General features: G+C 47.6%; 1 protein-coding gene across 4 annotated transcripts in view; it reads left to right on the top strand.

Annotated features, from left to right (window-relative positions):
* robo4 (roundabout, axon guidance receptor, homolog 4 (Drosophila)) overlaps positions 1-20,345 on the top strand; it is a 193,072-nt gene that overhangs the window by 82,255 nt on the left and 90,472 nt on the right. For all 4 annotated transcript variants that reach the window (XM_072486727.1, XM_072486724.1, XM_072486725.1 and 1 more), the window contains exon 3: positions 16,839-16,996. In XM_072486727.1, coding sequence (XP_072342828.1) covers positions 16,839-16,996 — 158 coding nt within the window. The remainder of the gene's footprint in view (positions 1-16,838; positions 16,997-20,345) is intronic.

Raw genomic sequence — 20,345 nt, 5'->3', positions numbered from 1 at the left:
ACTGCTCTGTACAACCACAAATCAGACACCGCACGAACGTCTCCTTGTTTTCCCCAGGAAGTCCTCCTCTGGGACCTCGCTCCCAACCTGGCTAGCGACACCCGGACCCATCCTTCTTTGGAAACATGTGAGGGCGCACAAGTCGGACCCGTTGGTCGAGAGGGTCCACCTGCTGCACGCCAACCCTCAGTATGCCTACGTAGTGTTCCCTGACAGCCGCCAAGACACAGTCTCCCTTCGGGACCTGGCTCCCACCGGAACCCCACGCGCACCCCAACCATTGCCCCCACCCCCATCCTCCCCACAGCACCTAACCGGAGGGTCAGTACTCCCGCCGCTCCTGCCTAGGCCCGAACACACACCGACGCCCCCTACAGGCGCTTTCCCCCCCTGTCCACCTTTTGCCCCAACAGCGCCGCCTAGGGGTGACAAAGCTGCCAAGGAGGACGACATCACGCTCCCGGAGTCGCAACCGCCATCGGACCCCCATCAGAATCACCGACGAAGGCCAGACGCTCCAGAAGGACGACCAGGCCACCCGATCGACTGATTGCTGCACTGTGAACACTTTGTTAATACCCTCGACATCACGGTACCTCCATACCTGGTCATACCATGCGAAGGCGACTATTAATGCTGGCCATCACCCCGCCAGGCTCTTTTTTAACAGGGGGTGAATGTGGTAATATCAGGTATTGCAGTACCTGAGATGTGGATGACCATTGGTTAGACCCAGGAGTCTACCATTAGCTGATGTACGTAGCTCCGCCCTGAGAGGCGGAGTATAAGAAACGGTGCCATCCCAGCAGCCTTCACTTTCTGTATCGAAGCTGCTGGAGAAGAGTTCCAGCAGATTAAAGCCTTCAGTTATGAATCACTTCGTCTTGAGAGTAATTGATTGCGCATCAGGGGGCTTAGCCATTCCTGGTGGTGGGGGTTCTATCTCCATTCTCTTGATAGAGAGAGGACAGTGAGTAATTAATTTGTGGTGGTTTAGTGTTGCCAACCCTTCAGGAATTAAAATTTTAGGATATTGGAGAAAAATTCCAGGATATTGGAGAAAAGTCTTTGAGACATTAAAAAGGATTGTTTTTGTTTTGTCCTTTTCTTTGAGCCTTCCCTTTTACCAGAAATAAAAAGATTGAAAATGGCTGAAAAAGGTTGTTTGCCCAGCAGTCAGCATCATCTAATTGGGTAATGAGTCTCTTTGCTTTCTCATTGGTGTATGAAGGCCGTATGACACAAGGGTGGATGTGTTGGCTGACTAACGGCTGGAGTTTGAGGGCAAGTCATGTGATGCAACATCCAGGATTAGATTTATTCACAGTTGGCAACCCTCTGGTGGTCCCTGGAAAGCTTTGTGTCCACTAACCCCATAAGGGTTTTAATTTCATATGAATATATTTGAGAGTGCATCCCTTTTGTAATTCAAGAAAACTATATTTACCAACAGCAGTGCAGTCTGTAAAGGGGAGCGAAGACTATGTTAGCAAAATTTATAGAGATGTTTGTTCCGAGGCCCTAATTTAGCTGCTTTTCAAGTGTTCTTAACACTGACAATTTACTGCCCGACCAGTATTGTCTTTTCACCATCTTCAGAACACTTGCATTTTCTTTTCCCCGAGGTACATGGTGACAGAATGTTGCTGCCAACAGTGCTCATTAAGAAAAATAATTTACACTTAAATTGCGTTGCAATTAAACAGCATCCAGTATGCATGAGCAGACCTTCAAATGAACAATATGTTAGTGATCGCAGCTCTGAAGAGGCTACAAGGCCCTCATTAACATTACAGCTTCCCAGAGGCCTTGTTAGTCATTTACTGTGTCAGGCAGATTGTCCAGAAGAATTGTGGGACAGCGAGAGGCCCTGTCAGTTAACTGAGGCGGCAAATCATACCGTGGTGACAAGGAGGGCGCGGGGCAGGAGGCCTGGAAGGTGCAATAATCAGTCAGGACTTTAATTAAATGCAGAGGAGCTGTTGTTGTTCCACTGAGTGGCTGGGAGGTGAGAGGCCTGAACTGCGCAGGCACCGTCCAAAGTGGTGGACTATGAATCCACTGATTCAGGCCGTCTTTGAAGATGTTCAACTGCATCTGGTCAAAAAGTTTATCATTAACCTTACACTGATCTGCAACCATTCAAAGACTGAATAGGTCTGCATTCTTTTTGTTTGTAATTGTGAAGGGGTTCAATAGGGTCGACATAGTGGAGATGTTTTCACGTATGGTGGGAGTCCGAAATTCGAGCCAATACCTATAAAATAGTCACTGATAAATCCAGTCAGGAATTGAGAAGAAGCTTCGAGAATGTGGAGTTCATACCACAGACCGGTCGAGGTGATTAGCATCGATGCCTTTAAGGGGAAACAAGATAAATACATGAGGGAGAAAGGAATAGAAGGATTATGTCGATAGGGTGCAATGAAGTAAATGAAGCTCAAACACCCGCTGAATGAGGTGTTTCTGTGTTTCGGAGTCTATGTAATATTGCACCAGGGAGCTGTCCAAATAATTTTAAAACAATTATACACGGTGGGGAATCTCAGTGAAGACATGGGGGTGATGAACTGAGGTGGTTTAAAGTAGATATGCAGGAATCTTTACAGTTATAATTGTATTCTTGTATGGCACGGTAGCACAGGGGCTAGCACTGTTGCTTCACAGTGCCAGGGATCGAGGTTCGATTCCCAGCTTGGCTCACTGTCTGTGCAGCATCTTCACATTCTCCCCGTTTCTGCTTAAATTCTTAATGAGCACTGTTGGCAGTGGGATTCCTCCGGGTGCTCCGGTTTCCTCCCAAAAGTCCCCAAAGACTTGCTGTTAGGTGAATTGGGCATTCTGAATTCTCCCTCAATGTACCCGAACAGGCTCCGGAGTGTGGCGACTAGGGGCTTTTCACAGTAACTTCATTGCGGTGTTAATGTAAGCCTACTTGTGACAATAATAAAGATTATTTATAAAACAAAATATGGTGATGATTCAGCTTAGACCAGTGGAACTCAGTCAGGAACATTTGTCCATTTGGGTGTATTGAATTGCCTGGACACAGTGATAAGGGAATTGGATGGGCAGGCGCACACCTGGAAGGAGCCACGTCTGTACAGAAGAAGCTGCTTCAGTAGCTTTCATGTTATTTTTTAAAATAGCCTCAGTTTATCTGTCAGTCCATGCATCTTCTCTCTTCCCTGTCTCCTGTCTCCTGCCCTCACTTGGCTTAACACAATGTATTAATGTAATATACTCACCATAATTTCTGGCTTATTAATGCAAATCCCCTTTCAGTAGTTGATCATTAAAAAATGGGCTTCCAGTGTTGCTTTATTCTGCGTTGTGTACAGGATTAAGTTTAAAGAGCGTAGTACAAAGGTGATTACTTTGTAAGGTCATTACTCAGTGTTTTGTTTGATTCTTTTCTGTTGTCATTGCACTTTTAAAGAGCTTTTATGGTGATTGATGTATTGTTGACTTTATCTGCAACAATTCTAATAGAGGCTCATTGGGTTGCTCCCATGGGTATTCCTCTTCTATCTCCATAGCTTGCTGGAAAAGAAGGATGCAAGGCACTCTGGTACCTCCAGCTTCCATTGATAGAGATTTACCAATCTGTGTTCGTCAGTAGAGAAAATGCATGTGGGGGCTGTGAACAAAAGATGTGACGCTGACCCTTCGTCAGCCAGACCAGACAGGGTAAAACAGGAAAACACTTCAAACACCTTCCAAATTATTGATAATGCACGTTTTACACTCTTGTCCAAAATCAACATTGCACATTCTCTGCAGGACTGTTTGAAGCTTTATTTGTGGTTCCAAAAACTATAAGGCATTCAGCTGTCCACAGATGTACAAGGAGAATGATCAATAAAACCAGAAGATGCAGGAAAAGCTCAACAGGTAGCATCTGCGGAGAGAGAAACAGAGTTAATGTTTCAAGTCCAATATATCTCTTCTTGGAGCTGAAGAGAGGCAGAAATGTGATGTGTTTTATGCTGTTGGAAAAAGGGGGAAGGGTCAGGTGGTGCTAAAAGGGAAGAGTCAGGGGGTAAATTAGAGAGCGGGGGAGATTACATTACAAAGATTTAAAAAATAAATTTAGAGTACCCAATTCAGTTTTTCCAATTAAGGGGCAATTTAACGTGGCCAATCTACCTACCCTGCACATCTTTTGGGTTGTGAGGGCAAAACCCATGCAAACAGGAGGAGAATGTGCAAACTCCACACGGACAGTGACCCAGAGCCGGGATCGAACCTGGGACCTCGGCACTGTGATACAGCAGTGCTAACCACTCCGCCACTGTGCCGCCCTTTTGAATTACGAAGATGTCATGGAACAAAAAGCAAAGAGAATTGGAATGGTAGTAGTAAAGGAAAAAAATCATTGCTCTCGAGTAGGCATTAGCACAAGAATAAAGATGTGAAAGAAAAACATGAGAACAAGATACAGACTGGCACTAGCGGAAGAAAATACAAAATGGAGGATAGAGGTCACAGTCTACAGTTGTTGAACTTGATGTTGAGTCCAGAAGGCTGTAAAGTGCCTAATCGGAAAATGGGGTGCTGATACTCCAGATAGTGTGGATTTCACTGGAATATTGTAGCATGCCGATTGTGAACATTAGCTCAAGGTGGTGAAGGTCAGTGTCATGCTGGGAAACTGAATGGAGGCACTCTGCAAGATGGTCACCCAGTCTGTGTTTGGTCTCGCCAATGTAGAGTATACTGTGTTGTGAGCAGCAAATACAATACACTAAGTTGAAAGAAGTGCAAGTAAATCGCTGCTTTACCTGAACGGAGTATTTGGGGTCTTGGGCTTTGAGGAGGGAGGAGGTAAAGGAGCAGGTGCTACACCTCCTCTAATTGCATGGGAAGGTGCTGTGCTGAGATTTTAGGGGTGTTAGAGGAGTGGACCAGGTGTCACAGAGGGAATGGTCCCTCAGGACACTGAGAGGGGAAAGCAGTGGAAGATGTGTTTGGGCATGTATGGGCAGCACGGCAGCATTGTGGATAGCACAATTGCTTCACAGCTCCAGGGTCCCAGGATCGATTCCAGCTTGGGTCACTGTCTGTGCGGAGTCTGCACATCCTCCCCGTGTGTGCGTGGGTTTCCTCCGGGTGCTCCGGTTTCCTCCCACAATCCAAAGATGTGCAGGTTAGATGGATTGGCCATAATAAATTGCCCTTAGTGTCCAAAATTGCCCTTAGTGTTGGGTGGGATTACTGGGTTATGGAGATAGGGTGGAGCTGTTGACCTTGGGTAGGGTGCTTTTTCCAAGAGCCGGTGCAGACTAAATGGGCCAAATGACCTCCTTCTGCACTGTAAATTCTATGATAATCTGTGTTGGAGTTGGTGGAAATGGCAGCGGATAATCCTTTGAATATGGAGGCTGGTGGGGTGGAAAGTGAGGACAAGAAGGACCCTATCATTTTTTTTTAGAAAATATTTTATTGAGGCATTTATAATTTTAACATTTTAAACAACAGAGAAATCCAACATACGTAAAAAACCCACAATAACATACCCAACTCCCCCCAGCCCTAAACCCTAACTAGCCATACATTAGATTCCCTGCCCTTATTCGTCACTTCTATGCCTCCCCCTTCCCCCCACCCCCTCTCTTCCCCCTCCTGCTAATGGTCAATTCTCCTTGAAGAAGTCGATGAACGGTTGCCACCTCCGAGCGAACCCCTGTAATGAACCCTTTAGAGAGACTTCAGAGAGTCGTGAACACAGCCCAGTCCATCACACGAACCTGCCTCCCATCCATTGACTCCATCTACACCTCCCGCTGCCTGGGGAAAGCGGGCAGTATAATCAAAGATCCCTCCCACCCGGCTCACTCACTCTTCCAACTTCTTCCATCGGGCAGGAGATACAGAAGTCTGAGAACACGCACGAACAGACTCAAAAACAGCTTCTTCCCCGCTGTTACCAGACTCCTAAATGACCCTCTTATGGACTGATTTCATTAACACTACACCCTGTATGCTTCATCCGATGCCAGTGCCTTTGTAGTTACATTGTATATGTTGTGTTGCCCTATTATGTATTTTTTTTAATTCCCTTTTCTTCTCATGTACTTAATGATCTGTTGAGCTGCTCGCAGAAAAATACTTTTCACTGCACCTCGGTACATGTGACAATAAACAAATCCAATCCAATTAAGGCGAACTTAATTTTCTCTAGCCTAAGAAACCCTGTCCTGTCACTGACCCAAATCCCTGACTTCGGAGGCTCTGAGTCCCTCCATCCCAGCAAAATCCGTCTCCAGGCCACCAGGGAGGCAAAGGCCAGAAGTATCCTATCATGGTTCAGGGAGGGAGGGCAGAAGAGCAATGCAGTTGAATGCCCTGTCAATCACAGTCAGGGAATGTGGTAGAATCCTTGGTTGAGTTAAAAGAAACTCGTGTCTCAACCTTGCCCCTCGCCTGAGGTGTGGTGATCATCAGGTTAAATCACCACCAGGCAACTTTGCCCCCCCACCCCCACCCCCCAAGGGGATAGCAGCCTCTGGTCATCTTGGACTATAGTGATTTTACTTTTACTTTTATTGTGGCTACAAGAACAGGTCAGAGGCTGGGAATTCTGCAGAAAATAACTCATCTCCATGACTCCCCAGAGTCTGTCCACCATCTACAAAACACAAGTCAGAAGTGTGATGAAATACTCTCCACTTGCCTGGGTGAGTGCAGCTCCAGCAACGCTCAAGAAGCTCAAAACCATTCAGGACAAAGCAACCTACTTGAATGACCCCCCTGAATACTGAAGGGTATGTGACATATAGTAAGGTCAGGAAGTTAAAAAAAAGTGGAGTGGTGGTACTGTAAATGAATAATGGTATTAGCACATTAGAGAGGGATGACCTAAGTTTAGGAAACCAGGATGTACAAAATTTGGGTTGAGATGACAAATGATAAAGGCAAGACGTCAGTTGTGGGAGTGGTGTAAAGGCCCTCCTCAAATGTAGCTACATTGTAGGACAGAGAAGAGATAATGAGAGCTGGTCAGAAAGGTGAAGCAATAATCTTGGGGGGATTTTAATCTACACATAGATTGGAAAAATTAGATGAGTAGAGGTAGCAGAGATGAAAAGTTTACGAATGTTTTCAGGATAGTTTCTTCAAACAGCACATTCTGGAGCCAAGCAGAGGGCAGGCTATACAAGACCTGGTATTGTGAAATGAGATTGGACTAATTGATAAATTCATGGTGAAGGCACTTCTAGGTAGCAGCGATCATAACATGATTGAGTTTTACATTAGTTTGAGGGAGAGAAGCGTGCATCCAAGGCTAGTATTTTAAACTTAAATAAAGGCAATTATGAGGGATTGAAAGTGGAGCTAGCTTATTTGAGTTGGCAAATGTTCTTAAGGGATGGATCAATAGAAGTTCAGAGGCAGACATTTAAAGAACATTTCAGAATACACAGTATAGACACTTGAGAAAGAGAAATTCCATGGCGAGGGTCCCCTCACCCTGGTAAACCAGAAAAGTTAAAGACAATGGGCTGGATTCTTCTGCCCTGTCCTCCGCAAGTTCGCCATGGATGGGACATGGACCATGTAAAGGTCCACGAATAATACCACGAATGGGCAGATTGTCTTATGTGGAAAGTTTAGAGAGGTTAGGCTTGTATTCAACAGTGTTTAGAAGCCTTTAAGATTATTATTCCTTACCTGGAAATATATTACTATTCCTTCACTGTTGTTGGGTCAAAATCCTGGAACTCCGTCCTTAACAGCATTGTGGATGTTCCTGCACCACACGGACTGCCGCAGCTCAAGAAGGTGGCTCCCCATCACTTTCTCAAGGGAAATTAGGAATGGGCAATAAATGCTATCCTCGCCAGTGCCATCTGCAAACCATGAGCAAATATATAAAGAAAAATCAACACAACAGATGTGCCAGAGACGGAAAAATTGGAAGAATGGAATGGAGTCCTTATAAGAAGCAGAGTGAGGTGTAGTCAAGGTAATTGTGGGAATCAGTGGGCTTCTAATGATTATTTTTGAACAGTCCATCCCCAGAAGAGAGAGAAGTCAAGAAAGGGAAGGGAAATATTGGTGAAGGACCATGTGAAGGTGGGAGAAGGTGACCAAAATGTTGTTTGCTTGAGCAAGCAATCATATTGCCTTCTCTAGGGACAATTTATGGAGTTATGTAATTTTATAGAGCAGTAGAATGTCCAACAGAATACGCATTATAGATTGTACCCTGGGCCGTGTCCCCATCTATTTCATTAAACAATGCCACTACCTAAAAGCATAAGTTAAAGTCCGCTTTTGGGTGCGTTTGGTGGGGTGTTTCTCGGCAGCTGCAGGGCCACGAATTACCCCGTTACTCATCGGCACTTTGCCCTTTTTCGGCTGGGGGAGTTACTCCCCGCTGAGGCCACACTTCAGTCAATTTCCTGCCGCCGAACTGATTTTGCTAGCAGGAATGGCTGTTCAAAGATTGAGGCGCCATTTTGAACAGCAACCCAACACCCCCACCCCTTTCAAGCCCTCCCCACTTTGTTTATTTATTTATTTTTAGACTACTCAATTATTTTTTTCCCAATTAAGGGGCAATTTAGAGTGGCCAATTCACCTAACCTGCACATCTTTGGGTTGTGGGGGTTAAACCCTGGCAGACATGGAGAGAATATGCAAACTGCAGATGGACAGTTACCCAGGGCCGGGATCGAACCCGGGTCCTCAGCGCCGTGAGGCAGCGGTGCTGAACACATTGCCACTGTGCTGGCCCCCTCCTCACTTTATTGACCCCCTTCTCCCCCACAACATTGTTCAGGCCCCTGGTAACCCTCTCCAATGGGCAAGTCCCCCGGGCCCGGCCCCTAGCAGTGCCAACCTGGCAGCTGCGCATCCTGGCAGTACCAGGGTGGTACTTCCAGGGTGCCAGGCTGGCAATGCCAACGTATCCAAGTGCCAGGGGGAGTGGCAGGGTACAACCCTGCACTGTCCCCGGCGCTCCAGGGGTTCCTAAAGGCCTCTGAAACCCACCGAGGTGCTGTTACGCCTGGTCCATGTTTGTGGAAACCAGTGCTCAATGGCACCCTGGCGAGGTCTGCATCCTAATGGCTCATTTAAATATGCAGATCTGGATCTCGCCCAGTGAGGCTGTGATCCAGAATGCGCTGAGTAGAGCCTGTTGTGGGAGTCGCATTTGGCCCGTTGCCCAGCGTGGAGCGCAATTTGGGGCTCTTGCAGGATTTACCCGGCGCGCCCGGCGCAACGCGATTGCTGAATTGCGCTCAGAGTGTTTATTTTGTTCTTCCAATGTAGGCCAGAATTCTCCTGCCATTGAGATTCTCTTTTCCTGCTGACAGCGCATCCCTGCACGTGGGTTTCCCAATGGCATGGGGTGGGGGTGGGGGGGGGGCTTCAATGGGAAAACCTATTGACAAGTGGTGGGAAGAGAGAATCCCGGCACCAGCGAATGGCGAGAAACACGCGGCTGGGGGACCGGAAAATCCCGCCCGTGATGTTTGTTTGTGACCATCAGCACTGAATTATGCAAAGTAATGCTCACCTCCAAGGCAACTAATACAAATGTCCTTACTTTAAGGCAGTCTATGGCCAAACCACTATATGAAGCTACAAAGATATAGCCAAGTTGCTCCTGGGCATTCAAAGCTATTTCCTGGTGCCATTGGTCATGCTGTGTATGCAGTATTGAAAAGCACCATTTGTGCACAGTTATAACATCCAACATGTGCCACACTGAGATCAGTGTTGGCATGTTGCGGCTGGAATGCTCTGGAGGTACCTGCAGTGTAGCCTGCCAGGGGCTCCATGGATTGTTATTGCATGCTTCTCAATTTTGCCCTGCAACGAGGCTTTGTTTCAACGGCTTGAATGGAAGAAGGGTATTACTTCATTGGGGCAATAATTAAACTAAATATTGGCAGCAAGAGCCATTGAGGAAATTCTCACCCAAGATACCTCTTGATTCTCCCAATGCCCTCTACATATCTGCCTTCAGCTACCAAAAATTTACAACTGCCATGATGTGGGCCTCGATGAAATCATGACAGGTGAATCACAACACGCTCCCCAGGCACATCAATCCCCTGTGCCATGTGAATGCCAGCATTTTCTTCCAGTACATTTTGGCTGCTGTATATTCAGAATGGTACCTCTGGGGCTGAGGCGGCTTTCACCTCCTGGCAGTAGAATCCTGGAAGGGATCCAATGCTGGTTCTGGCTCACTCTGTAACAATGTGGTTAGCCTTTGAAAATATCGTAGGAGTGCTTGCTTATATTGACATAATCTGTGCCCAACCCTGCCTTGCCCCAGTTCCTGCTTCAACATGCCCACTGATCAGCATGGTTGAAGAAAGAATGGCACTGATAAGTTTGTTGCAACTCTCTCTCCCCCTCTCATGGTTCTCTTTAATTGATCACCAACCCTGTTGAATTCAGTAGAAATTGCTCCACCTGAGCCTCCTGTCTCCTGGCGGCCACAGGTGAGGAGGACCATCGGACCATAAGACCTAAGAGCAAAAGAGGGCCATTTGGCCCATCAAGTCTGCTTTGCTGTTCTTTGAGATCATGACTGATCTGACATAATCCTCAACTCCTCTTTCCAGCCTTAACCCCATCACCCTTGATCCCTTTCTGATTAGAAACCTGTCTATCTCAGCTTTGAACATACTTAACAACCCAACTTCAACTGCTCACAGCAGTCAAGAATTCCACAGATTCACTATCTCTGAGAAAGAAAATGTCTCCTCAACTCTATTTTAAATGGGTGACCGTTCTATGCAGATGACATGCTCCTCTACATTTCAGACACACAAAGCAGCATGGACGGAATCATCGCGCTCCTGAAAGAGTTTGACGCCTTCCCGGGCTACAAACTCAACATGAGCAAAAGCAAGATCTTCCCGGTACACCCACAAGTAGGTGGGGCAGCACTAACGGGACAGCCGCTTAAACAAGCCCAACACAAATTCCGCTACCTGGGGATCCAAATAGCCCACGACTGGAAAGAGATCCACAAATGGAACCTCACCAGTCTGACAGAGGAAGTAAAAAAGGACCTTCAAAGATGGAACACACGGGGAGAGTCCAGACGATCAAAATGAATGTGCTGCCCAGGCTCTTCCTACTTAGATCCATCCCGATCTACATCCACAAGGCCTTTTTCAAAGCACTGGACAAAGTAATCATGGCGTTCATATGGTGGTGGTGGTGGTGGGGGGGGGGGGGGGGGGGGGGGGGGGGAAAGAATGCTAGGATCCCAAAAAAGGTCCTACAAAAAACAAAATCCAGGGGGGGGGGGGGGGGGGAGCTAGCCCTTCCAAACCTACAATTCTACCACTGGGCGGTGACGGCCGAGCGAATAAGGGGATGGATCAAGCAGCCAGAAGCCGAGTGGGTGTGCGTGGAAGAGGCCTCCTGCAAGGGGACCTCCCTCCGGGCCTTCGCCACGGTGGCACTCCCATCCCCACCCATAAAACACTCCAGCAGCCCGGTGGTGATTGCTAACTTCCAGTACTGGAACCAACTACGCCAGCAATTTGGCCTGACCAAAATGTCGGACAAAGCTCCCATCTGCAACAACCATAGGTTCACACCAGCACTGACTGACGCCACCTTCATAAGGTGGGGACAGGACGGAGGGACACTGACAGTCAGGGACCTATACACGGACGGCAGGGTCGCAACAATGGTTGAACTGACAGAGAAATTCCAGCTAGCCAGGGGGAACAAGCTAAGGTACCTGCAACTCAAAAACTTCCTACAAAAGGAGACAAGGACTTACCCACAACCGCCACAACAGACATTACTGGAAGAGTTACTGGACGCAAGCATCTTAGATAAAGGGAACTGTAGCGACATGTATGACTGACTGGTAGGAAGGGCCGACACCGTACTGGACGCATCAAGAAAGAAATGGGAAGAGGACCTGGGGATTGAAATAGGGTGGGGACTCTGGAGCGAAGCACTGCATAGGGTCAACTCCACCTCCACCTGCGCAAGGCTCAGCCTGACGCAACTAAAAGTGGTACATAGAGCCCACTTAACAAGAACTCGTATGAGTAGGTTCTTCCAGGAGGTGGAGGATAGATGTGAACAGTGCCGAGGAGGTCCAGCCAACCACGCCCACATGTTCTGGTCTTGCCCCAGGCTTGCAGGGTACTGGACAGCCTTCTTCGAGGCAATGTCCAAAGTGGTGGGGATGAGGGTGGAGCATGCCCGAAAGTGGCGGTCTTCGGGGTATAAGACCAGCCAGATCTATTCCTGGGGAGGAGGACGGACACCCTTGCCTTTGCCTCCCTGATCACCCGCCGTAGAATCCTGTTCGGCTGGCGGTCAGCAGCACCACCCAAAGCTGCAGACTGGCTGTCCGACCTCTCGGAATCTCTCCAAATGGAGAAAATCAAATTCGCCATCCGGGGGTCAGACGACGGCTTCCACAGAACGTATGGAATTGTTTCAGGACCTATTTGTGGCCAACGAACAAGCAGAAGAATAGCCAGGTAGCCAAGAATCAGGGGAAAGTAGCCGAGGCGGGAGGGGGGGCGGGGATAGCAGCTAAACCTAAGAGAAAAGAAAAGCGAACCACAGGAGAAGGGGAGGGTGGGGGAGGGGGTGGAAGAGGGAGGAGACGGGGAACAATAGAGGGAAACCAGTGAGGTGGGGGGAGGCAAGGGAATGACAGCCGGAAGGAGGGCACGGGAAACAATAACAAACTTGGCATCTACAGGACCAGAGAACGAGGAAAATCCGGGCGAAAGACGGGACGAACGGCTGAAGCGGAGGTGATCGCGAGACGACAACGGCAGCGAAAACCGTCCGGGAGAAGCAAGTGACAACACCAACACCAGACCCATTCGCGTATTGCCCCCTGTAATTGTTCTGTATTTGTTTCCCCGGTGCACAAATGTATATGTACCCCCCCAGTTTCCCCCCCACCCACAAACAGATGCCTACTTATGTGCTAAAAACAATACTGCCAATTGTACAGAGCTGCTGTTGTTGAGCTAGCACATAATACCCTACCAGTTATTTTATCCTAACTTTTTTTTGTTGTTGTTTGTTTTGTTTTTTGTGCGTGTTCCCTTTTCTGTGTATAAAAATATATATATATGTATTCTATTTTGTGTACATAACGGTAAATATACTTTATTCAAAAACCCAATAAAAAACATTTATAAAAAAAATGGGTGACCGTTACTCTGAGATTATGCCCTCTGGTCCTAGACTCTCCCACAAAGGGGAACAACCTCTCAGCATCTCCCCTGTCAAGCCCTCTGAGAATCCTATATGTCTCAATAAGATCACCTCTCATTCTCCTAAACTCCAATGAGTGCAGGCCCAATCTACTTAACACCTCAAAAGGATATTGTGCGACTCTGCAATTAAATTCAATAGCATCATGGTGACTTTCTGCACGTACGTTGTATATTTTGTAATGGTTTTTATGCTTTGCATCCAAAAACTTAAGAAACTTCCTCCATTCCCGGGATCAACCTAGTGAACATTCTCTGGACTGCAATGCCAATATATCTTAACTTAGATAAGGGAACCAAAATTGTTCACAGTATTCCAGGTCTGGTCTAACTAGTGTTGTGCATATTTTTCGCAGGATTTCCCTATTTTTATACTCCCTGGGCGGGATTCTGCCATAATCGGTGGGGCGGGCAACTCGGGCGGGAAGGAGTGGCGTGAACCACTCCGGCGTCGGGCAGCCCCAAAGGTGCGGAATCCTCTGGTGGGTGGGCTCCCGGGGCTACAGGGGCTAGACCGGCCCCGGAGTGGTTTGCGCCGCTTGGCCAGCGGTTAAAGGGGCTTGGTGCCACGCCAACCGGCTCCGATGGGCCTCTGCCAGCCGGCGCGAGTTGGCGCATGCGAGGGAGCGCCAGCGTGTGCTGGTGTCATCCCAGCGCATGCGCAGAGGGCTTTGTCTCTGCACCGGCCATCGCGGACCGCTACACCCACCGGTGCGGAAGAATAGAGTGCCCCCACGGCACAGGCCCGCCCGCGGATCGGTGGGCCCCGATCGCGAGTCAGGCCACCGTGGGAGCACCTCCTGGGGCCAGATCCCCCCGTGCCCCCCCGAGAACCCCAGAGGCCACCCGCGCCGCCACGTCCCGCTGGTAAGGACCTACTCTAATTTACGCCGGCGGGACCGGCAAAAAAAACGGGCGGCCACTCGACCCATCGCGGGCTGGAGAATCGCCCGGGGGGGGGCCACTGCTAGCGGCCGCCGACCGGCGAGGCGCGATTCCTGCCCCCGCCAAATCTCCGGCGCCAGAGAATTTGGCAGCCAGCATGGGAGGGATTCATGCCGCCCCCCCGCGATTCTCCGACCCGGCGGGGGGTCAGAGAATCCCGCCCCATTCCCTTTGAAATACTTGCTGAACTTGCTTTTTGTGATTTATCCCCAAATCCCTCTGTGCTGCAGTTTTCTGCAGTCTTTCTCCATTTAAGTAGCATTAAAGTTTATTGAATCCAAATATGAATGGGGCAGTGGGCAAGTGACTGGGATGTAGGTTGCAGGGCAAGCCAACTGTACCACCTCTTGCCACATTAAAGTTTGAATGAATGAATTGACGATGGGGCAGAAGCTGTCCAAGAACATTCCAGCCATCGACGTAACCCGAGTGGGGATGTGTAGGTGGAAGAGACCCCACCTTCTATCTCCCCCACCCGATTAAATGGGCCCCTGCCACCAAACCCGCCACAGGAAAGGGCATTCAATTCCATCCAGGGAATTACTTTTGAAATGTAGCCAACTGTTTTGAAGAGGAACCTCGGGCCAATTTGCACACAGCGAGGCTCCACAAACAGTAAATGATGGGGTTGACTGCTGGTGAGAGCATAGGGAAAGAACCATGATTTTTGCATCTTACTGCCGGGCTGCCATCTGGTCCTGCACTGCAGTTATTCGCTTATTGGCACCAACATCCGAATCCAACCAACACTGGAAACTCTGGATCACTTCACAGACATGTTTCCTGTTTGAAAATGTAAATAGGGGTATAATTTCCAGTGAATCCCAGTGTAATCAGCAATGGAGGTATTTACATTGTATCAAAACTGCTGGTGAGGTATCATCTGTTCTATTTGTCAGGACTGAGAATCCCTCTGCTGGCTTCTCGCACTCATTGCACTTTAACTGAGAAATGAAAGAAAAAGGGCCTTATTTTGGCAAAAATGTGAAAATAAGAGTAGCCTGTTATTTTGAAGTCTGAATTTAGCACACAGTTTTGGTCCCAATTGCTGATGTTGATTTTGCCTGGAGGTGTTGAATCTGAAATCTGTAGCTTTAGCGCAGAGGCTGATTGGATATGATTTTCATCGATCTTCACGCCCATTTCCACTGAAGGTGTAGAGGGCACTGGCTGGCATGCAGCGGGCCATTCCTTGATAGCTCAGGGATCAAAGAGAGGGGAATATGTTCTCTGTGCCACTGCAGATCTGGGTGGAGCATGTCCAGGTGAGGAGAGCTTTCCTGTACCGACAACCTTGGTCTCCTGTTCCTCCCACCTGCAGCCGCTCTGCTGCTCTGCCTGGCTTGAATCGTCTCCCTCCCCACCATCCCTCATTCAGACCAGAGGGAACCCGAGCAGGCTGCCCATGATCAAGCAACCTCTTCTGAAGAGTAGAGCAACACCGCAGTTACTGTTTTTTTAAGGTGAAGTCGTCCGGAAGTTTCCAGAATATGTGTCGCTCGAGGGTTGGTGAAATCTTGACTTGGGGATGGATTTTCAGTTTGGGATCAGGATCCCAATGTCAGAATGAAAGGAAGATTACGACCCGTGTTGTGTTGGGAATTGTTCTGATAAAACAATATTTGTACGATTGGTCAATTAATGGACAAAGGGCACACTTGCTGTCCAATTAAGGATGGTGGGTGGGCTCCCGAGGCTACAGGGTCAATTTAAGGTCCTGCTGTGATGACGCAATGGCAAACCTACTATCCATGGTACAGCTCTTCCTTGCAATAGTGCTTTGGGATATTTTACATCCACCTGAGAGGGAAGGGGAGGAATGTTGGGGAAAACACCAGAGGAATTTCCTTTTCAATCACCAACAGCGTGGAAGGTTATTTAACCAGCATGACCTTGAATCACCTGAGGGTAGGCCTCAGTTGAATATCAGGAGGACGATACGCCTGCAAAGGCAGCATTCTCCCAGTATAACTTGAAGAGTTAACCTCGATCTCAAGCCAAATTCTGGAGGGAAGTCAAGTGCACAAGCTTCAGAGATTCAATTTCAACACAGGTTTCATCTGGGCTGTACATGGTACAGGGCAGAAAGGTATTCCTCTGTGAATTGACTCAGTTGAGACCACGGCCTTCAAAGACCCTTGGGCCTCATTTGCAGGTCAGGATGCTAACTGCCACCTGAAGCTGGCTGGAATCATGTTACTCCCGGTGAGCAAGAGTTGAAAATCAGAGAGTGGCAGAGGTGGGGAGTCACCCACAGGAACAGTCACTATGTGTGAGTGTGGAACAAAGGACGAGAGAGTGCTGAGGGAGGGTTGGGGGGGGGGGTGGGGTGGGAGGGGAGGGATGAAGCCCGTGGCAGAGTTGCAGTGAGTGGGGGGAGAGTGGGTGGGGGTTGTTGGTTACAATTATGCCTCATGAGTGTGCTGTGCTGTCCAAGAATTGAAGCACTGAAAAATATAATTGGTCCTTTCTTGTCATGGCTGTGACTTAAGGAACCATTTCAATGGTTAGTTTAGATTTCTGTCATTGGAAAGTTGTGGTCACCGGACATCATTGTTTAGCACAATCATGTGTATGGTTTTTCCCTCAGAAGCATTTTACCAGGTGCACCTGGATATTAAGTACACTTATTCTCATAATCTTGTTTCTTTTCAGCCCTACGGGAGGAGTTCAGACAGCAGCCAAGCAACATGGTTGTGGCATTGGGCGAACAGGCAGAAATGGAATGCTTGCCACCTCGCGGCCATCCAGAGCCAACTGTCACGTGGAAGAAGGATGGGGCTCCTCTAAACGAAAAGGACGAGCATTACAGAGTGAGCCCATCACTTGTTTCTAACCTGGTCTGTTCCAGCTGCAAACAGCAGTAAGGTTTTGTTTGAAGAAATATTGGTCAGTCGGTCACCTAGTGTGTATGGGAACCTATCGTGATGCTTAAGATTCTCTAAACTAACTGAGGAGGCCAGCTGAGAGTTTCCCTTGCTTGGCATGGGGTGGAAATGTCTCCATTGAGTGACATTCTGACTTACCTAAACCAGGGAAATTTGCAAAGCACAGGATGTAACAGCCTGTGCTTGCAGAACCCAGAACAACCTGTCTACTGTTAGATGTGATTCTGTGATTAGGAAGCACTTGTTGGACAATCCCAAGTGCGCTGATAGCGACAATGACAACCAATTTAAGAAAATCAATTGACTTCAAATGCGGCTCATTTATATATATATATATTTTTAAAATAAATTTAGAGTACCCAATTCATTTTTTCCAATTAAGGGGTAATTTAGTGTGATTAGTCCACCCACGCAAACATGGGGAGAATGTGCAAACTCCACACGGACAGTAACCCAGAGCTGGGATCGAGCATGGGACCTTGGTGCCATCAGACAACAATGTTAACCACTGTGCCAAAGTACTGCCCTAGGCGGTTCATTTATACTTGCTGTCAGCAACATTAGGAATGGAGAATCCGGGGTGGCACGGTGGTGCAGTGGTTAGTACTGCTGCCTGTGGTGCTGAGGACCCGGGTCTGATCCCGGCCCCGGGTCACTATCTGTGTGGAGTTTGCACATTTTCCCGGTGTCTGCGAGGGTTGAAATGAAATGAAATGAAATAAAAATCGCTTATTGTCACAAGTAGGCTTCAAATGAAGTTACTGTGAAACGCCCCTAGTCGCCACATTCCGGCGCCTGTTCGGGGAGGCCGGCATGGGAATTGAACTGTGCTGCTGGCCTGCCTTGGTCTGCTTTAAAAGCCAGCTATTTAGCTTTCTGCTAAACCAGTCCCCCCACAATCCAAAGATGTGGGGCAGCACGGTAGCATCGTGGTTCGCACTATTGCTTTACAGCGCCAGGGTCCCAGGTTCGATTCCCGCTTAGGTCACTGTCTGTTCGGAGTCTGCACGTTCTCACCGTGCCTGCGTGGGTTTCCTCCGGGTGCTCCGGTTTCCTCCCACAGTCCAAAGATGTGCAGGTTAGGTGGATTGGCCATGCTAAATTGCCCTTAGGTTGGATGAGGTTGCTGGGTTACGGGGATAGGGTGCAGGTGTGGGCTTAAGTAGGGTGCTCTTTCCAAGAGCCGATGCAGACTCGATGGGCTGAATGGCCTCTTTCTGCACTGTAAATTCTATTATTCAATGAATCTATGTACAGGTTAGGTGGATTGGCCATGCTAAACTGCCCCTTAATTGGAAAAGAAATACATTATTAAAATGGAACAGAGGATCCGGCTGCTGTTCTCTGCAAACAAAGGATTATTTTCAAGCCTTGTGTCTTTTTTGGGATTACCCAACAGTATAGGGAGCTGGTAGTTCCTGCAGCTTTTTCCATGCCATTGCCTCGGCTAATCAAAGACGATTCTCCAATCAGCACTATTATCACCTGTAGTATAGATTTTTGTGATCTTTTTGAAATTTGGCATTCTTGCGTTTGTCCTGATGAGTGCAAGATGAAAAGCTTTGGCACAATGTTTCTCTTTTCAGCAATGCTCACGTTCTCTACCTGGCGACTGCTAGGTAGAAATATAAGCTATGAGGAGGACACAAAGATGCTGTAAAGAGATAGAGGTAGGTTAGGCGAGTGGGAAACAAGGCGGCGGCTGGACTTTAACGTGGGAAGTGTGAGGTCAGTACGAATGGAAAAGCAGCATTTTTTTTCAAGGTGTGATGTTTATAAATGTTAATGTTCAGGGAATTTGGGTATACTCATACAAGGAACACAGAAAGTTAGCATTCAAGCACAGAAAGTCATTAGGAAGGTAAAAGGCATGTCGGCCTTTGTTGCAAAAGGACTGGAGTATAGAAATAAAGAAATCGTGTTAAAGATTCAGGTGTGAGATACTGTGTGGCGGGAAGGATATACTTGATTGGAGGTTGTACAGTGAAGGCTCTTGAGATTGGTCCCTGGTATAAGGATGTTGTCCTGTGATGAGAGAATTGTATTTATATTCTTTGGGATTTAGAAAAATTAGAGGTGATCTCTTTAAAATACCCAAGATTCTGAAGGGGCTTGTTAGGGTAGGTACCGAGAGATTGTTTCCGCTGACAGGGGAATCTCGTAACATGGGGGCAAATTCTCAGGATAAGGGGGCAATCATTTAGTACTGAGTTAAGGAGAAATTAATTCACTCAACGGGTTGTGAATCTTTGGAATTCTCTATTTCAGAAGGTTGAGGATGCTCCATCGTTGAATATATTTCATGTTGAGGTAGACAGACTTTTGGTCTCTCAGGAAATCAAGGGATATGGGGAGCACTTGGTAACTTGAAGTTGAAGGTCGGGCATGATCATATTAGGAATATAGGAACATGGGACGTAGGAGCAGGAGGAGGCCATTTGGCCCATCAAACCTGTTCCGCCATTTAATAAGATCATGGCTCATCGGGATGTGTCGCAACTCTGCTTTGCTGTCTTCTCCTCATAACTCTTGACTCCCTTGTCTATCAGAAATCTGCTGAACTCTGCCTCGAATAAATTAACTGACCCAGCCCCCTCTGCTTTCTGGGTAGGAGAACTCCATAGACTAACAAATGCACTAATAACTACACAGACTAATGAACTTTTGAGAGACTTCTTGTCTCCTTTATCAAAGTCATTGATGTAGATTGTAAATAGTTGAGGCCCAGCACTGATTCCCATAGCATTCCATTAACTTCAGCTTGCCAATATGAAAAAGGCCCATTTATCCCTACTCTCTGTTTCTTTTTTTTATTTGCTCATGGGATCTGAGCATCACTGGCTAGGCCTGCATTTATTGCCCATCCCTAATTACCCTTGTTCAGAGGGCATTTAATAGTCAATCACACTGCTGTAGGCCTATAGTCACATGTAGGCCAGGCCAGGTAAGAATGGCAGATTTCCCTAAAGGGAACTATTAGTGTACTAGTTGGGATTTTGCAACAGTGGTTAGACTTTTAATTCCAGATTTGTTTATTGAGTTCAAATTTCATCAACTGCTATGGTGGGATATGAACCCTGGTTTCCGTAGCATTACCCTGGGTCCACTAGATATTAGTCTGCTGAAATTAACACTGCACCACCATCTCCCCTAGCTTCCTGTTAGCTAACCAGTTCTTTATCTATGTTACCCCATACACCATGTCATCTTATCTTGTGTAGTAAGCTTTGATGTGGCACTTTATCAAATGCTTTCTGGAAATCCAAAATGCACC

The sequence above is a fragment of the Scyliorhinus torazame genome, chromosome 21 (assembly GCF_047496885.1).
Source record: "Scyliorhinus torazame isolate Kashiwa2021f chromosome 21, sScyTor2.1, whole genome shotgun sequence".
Lineage (NCBI taxonomy): Eukaryota > Metazoa > Chordata > Chondrichthyes > Carcharhiniformes > Scyliorhinidae > Scyliorhinus > Scyliorhinus torazame.
The sequence above is the reverse complement of the archived record's forward strand: the minus strand, read 5'-3'. Positions and strand labels throughout refer to the sequence as shown.